At 40.9% G+C, this 4,542-nt stretch overlaps 1 protein-coding gene across 7 annotated transcripts in view; it reads right to left on the reverse strand.

Moving 5' to 3' along the window:
* Window positions 1-4,542, reverse strand: part of SLC38A9 (solute carrier family 38 member 9) — a 91,482-nt gene that overhangs the window by 20,270 nt on the left and 66,670 nt on the right. For all 7 annotated transcript variants that reach the window (XR_001886035.1, XM_017874194.1, XM_017874193.1 and 4 more), the window contains one exon: window positions 3,198-3,304. Coding sequence is in view for 6 of the 7 variants with exons in the window: in XM_017874194.1 (XP_017729683.1) it covers window positions 3,198-3,304 (107 nt within the window). In the remaining variant the exon portion in view is untranslated. The remainder of the gene's footprint in view (window positions 1-3,197; window positions 3,305-4,542) is intronic.

Genomic DNA, 4,542 nt, shown 5'->3' on the forward strand with positions numbered 1-4,542 from the left:
CCTCTGCCTCCCAGGCTCAAGCGTTTCTCCTGTCTCAGCCTCCCAAGTAGCTGGGATTACAGGCACCTACCACCACGCCCGGCTAATTTTGTAATTTTACTAGAGACAGGGTTTCACCATGTTGCCCAGGCTGGTTTCGAACTCCTGACCTCAGGTGATCCACCTGCCTCGGCCTCTCAAAGTGCTGGGATTATAGGCTTGAGCCCCGTGCCCAGCCGTCAAAATGCTTTTGATTTCTGTATATGTTGAATACTTTTACAATTAAAAAAAAGATCTGTTTTGAAGGCAAAACTGCAAATCTTGAAATTAAAAGGCAAAATGTAAAGGAATCAAAACTGTAAATCAAGTATTTGGGAAGTGAAGACTGGAAGCTAATTTGCATTAAATTCACAAAACTTTTATACTCTTTCTGTATATACTTTTTTTTCTTTAAAAAACAATTATGGATCAGAATAGCCACATTTGGAACACTTTTGCTATCAGTCAATATTTTAGATAGTTAGAACCTGGTCCTAAGCCTAAAAGTGGGCTTGATTCTGCAGTAAATCTTTCACAACTGCCTCGACACACAGAAACCTTTTAAAATAGACACTTGCTGAAGTCTTTTGTTCTCATGGTCACACCCTGATGCTTAGATGTTCTAGGAATCTAATATGGCCACAGTAGTCTTGATGACCAAAGTCATTTTTTTCCATCTTTAGAAAACTACATGGGAACAAACAGATTGAACACATCTGAAGCTACTGTGTGTGTGAATGAACACTCTTTTGCTTTATTCCAGAATGCTGTACATCTCTTTTGGATTGTATATTGTGTTTGTGTATTTATGCTTTGATTCATAGTAACTTCTTATGTTATGGAATTGATTTGCATTGAACACAAACTATAAATAAAAAACAAGAAATGGCTGAAAAAAAATAAAATAAAAGTCTGTGGTAACTGAGGTTTGAACAAATGTTGTTAGGAGGAACTGATGTATTTTAACTAAACCAGATTAAAGAAACTGGTGCAAGTAAGAACCATGCAACATGAGAACTTCCTGTAATTTAACTCATTTTGAGCCCCTCCCCTTTCCCTTTTCTTTTTTGAGGTGGAGTCTCACTCTATCGCCCAGGCTGGAGTGCCGTGACACGATCTTGGCTCACCACAACCTCCACCTCCCGGGTTCAAGCGATTCTCCTGCCTCAGCCTCCCGAGTAGTGGGTACTACAGGCGCGTGCCACCACACCCGGCTAATTTTTTGTATTTTAGTAGAGATGGGGTTTCACTGTGTTAGCCAGGATGGTCTCAATCTCCTGACCTTGTGATCTGCCTGCCTTGGCCTCCCAAGGTGCTGGGATTACAGGCATGAGTCACTGTGCCCAGCCTGAGACTGTTTTCCAGTAAGACAAACAAATAATGAGCATGATAAAAACATGTGTAAATGTTTCAGATAAAACATGACACTTTGGTAAGATTGTGTTTGTCTTCCCCAGATTTCTAGGTGCATGAGGTTGTTCTGTTATTAGGGAGACTTCGGTGGTAAAGTTTGAGAAACACAGCCTTATGGATAGGATCATCCAATATATGAGAATTCTACTTAACAACATGAGTTTCTAGGGCACTTGGGCTAACTTGGCTTACAAGAAGAGACTGTAAATATCAGGAAAGAAAGGGTAAGAGGGGTAAAAATACCAAAAATTTCCAACCTCTGTTGTATGTTAGATCATGTTAACATCACAACCCTGATAGGTAGCTATCATTTTACATATGACAAAAATGAAATCTGAGGTAAGTTCACCAAATAGGAAGTATGAAAAATCCAGATTGACTCAAGTCCAACTCCATTTACAGGTAACATGCTACATGTATGGTCAGTAAAGATGAAGATGGAAAAGCTAAATTTATATTTTTGCTTTAGACTTCCTCTACTTAGAAAGGTTTTTGCCTCCTTAATGACTGCCAAACATTACCCCTTACTCAAAGCCTTCTCAGAATCTGCCTGCCTCAGCCTCTCAAAGTGGTGGGATTACAGGTGTGAGCCGCTGCACCCAGACTCTTTTAATCTTTTAACTGCAGTGTCTTTAAATGTAATTATCAACACAACGGGTTTAAACCTACTATGTTGCTATTTGTTTTCTATTTGTCACATCTATTCTTTGGTTCCTTTTCCATGGCTTCTTTTGGATCAGTTGTATTTTTTGTTTGTTTTTTTGAGATGAAGTCTGGATCGTTGCCCAGGCTGAAGTGCAGTGGCGATCTTGGCTCATTGCAACCTCCGCCTCCCGGTTCAAGCAATTCTCTGTCTCAGCTTCCTGAGTTGCTGGGATTATAGGCATCTACCACCATGCCCGACTAATTTTTGTATTTTTAGTAGAGATGGGGTTTCACCGTCTCGGCCAGGCTGGTCTTGAACTCTTGACCTCGAGATCCACCTGCCTTGGCCACCTGAAGTGCTGGGATTACAGGCGTGAGCCACTGTGCCCGGCTGCATTTTTTTTTTTTTTAAGATGGGGTTTCGCTCTGTTGACCAGGCTAGAGTGCTGTGGCATGAACACAGTTCACCACAGACTTGGCTTCCTGGGCTTAAGCAATCCTGCTGCCTCAGCCTCCCAAGTAGCTGGGACTATAGGCATGTGCTACCAAACTGGGCTAATTTTTTCTGTAGAGACAGGGTCTAACCATGTTGCCCAGGCTGGTCTCAAATTCCTGGGCTCAAGTGATCTTCCTGCCTCAGACTCCCAAAGTGCTGGTATTATAGGCCTGAGCCACCATAGCCAGGGTATCTTTAAAAGATTTTACCACCATTAATGGCTTATTAGCTATACCTCTATTTTTTCAGTGGTTACTCTATGGCAGGCACCGGGGAACTATGACTCATGGGCCAAATCTTGTCTGATGTCTGCTTTTTGCAAACAGTTTCATTGAAACAATGCCATCACCCATTTGTTTATGTATTATCTACGGCTGCTGTCATAACATAACAGCAGAGCTGGGTAGCTGGAACAAAAACCATATGGCCTATAAGGCCTGAAATATTTATCATCTGAACCTTTATAGAAAAATTTGCTGACCACTGCTCTATGGTTTAAGTTTAAAAATTAAGATCTTGTGACAAAATTGCCTAATTGTACTCCAAATATAAAGTGGCTCAAATACTGACTTAAAAAGTTTATTCTCAGGAGATACAAAAGTCAATTCCAAAGATAATTACTCACATTGTTTTCTTGTTTCTTGTTGTTCTTCAAGAGTGTGATGATACAATTATGAATAAAAAAAGCAAGGGTAAGCACTCCAGTCAGCTGTGGAAACTGAAATCTTATCTCTAGGAGAAAATAAAACAAAACATTAAAACTGACAGTTAGAAAATGAGTAGTGGTAGCCAACAGTTGATTACTAAAAATCAGTTGTCACTGTTTTATCCAGGGAATGAGAATATTAAAATGTCTTTAAAAAGTTCCTCAAGGCCAGCATTATACTTGGGCAAAGCACTCAAAAGGGGGGAAAAAAAGTATGCTCTGGCTGGGTGTGGTGGCTCACACCTGTAATCCCAACACTGTGGGAGGCCAAGGTGGGCAGATCACCTGAGGTAAGGAGTTTGAGATCAGCCTGGCCAACATGGTGAAACCTTGTCTCTACTAAAAATACAAAAATTAGCTGAGCGTGGTGGCAGCAGCCTGTAATCCCAGCTACTTGGGAGGCTGAGGCAGGGGAATCGCTTGAACCTGGGAGGCAGAGGCTGTAGTAAGCCGAGATCGCGCCATTGCATTGCAGCCTGGGTGAAAGAGCAATACTCCATCTCAAAAAAAAAAAAAGTATACTCTGTGCAGGCGCTTTGTATCAATTATTCCTGTTTGAGGTCATACAATTGGTATGGGGAAGGGCAGGATTCAAATTTAGGCTCTGTCTGACTTTAAAGTCCTTCATTTTTTTAATACCTGAACTTGCCAGAAAATTACCTCTAGAAAAGGAATTATGAAAGGGCAAACTGGTCATTTAACATTCTTCACTGACAAATCTAAAAAACATTATTTAAAAATAATAGAAATAAATGTCCTCCTACAGGGGATTCATTAAATTGAGATACAGTTGTGCAGTGGTATACGGTATCAAAAATCATGTTGTAGAGGCAGTTTCTTTTTTTCCCTATGATTGAAATAGCATACATACTGTGATTTTACTTTTATTGCTTTGTTCTTTTGAGATAAGTTCTCACTCTGTTACCCAGGCTGGAATGCAGTGGCACAAACACGGCTGACCACAGCCCCAACTTTCTGGGCTCAAGTGATCTTCCTGTCTCAGCTTCCCTGGCAGCTAGGATTATAGGTGCATGCCACCACATCCAGCTAACTTTAAAAAAATTTTTTTTTTTTTTTTTTTGTAGAGACAGGGTCTTGCCATGTTGTCCAGGCTGGTCTTGAACTCCTGGGCTCAAGTAAAACTCCCACCACAACCTCCCAAAGTGCTGGGATTACAGGCATGAGCCACTGTGCCCAGCCTACTTTTACTTCTAAAATATATGTGTGTGTATAGATGTGTGCATGCAAAGAAAAAAGACGGGGG

The sequence above is a fragment of the Rhinopithecus bieti genome, unplaced genomic scaffold, assembly GCF_001698545.2.
Source record: "Rhinopithecus bieti isolate Rb0 unplaced genomic scaffold, ASM169854v2 scaffold_6513, whole genome shotgun sequence".
NCBI lineage: Eukaryota > Metazoa > Chordata > Mammalia > Primates > Cercopithecidae > Rhinopithecus > Rhinopithecus bieti.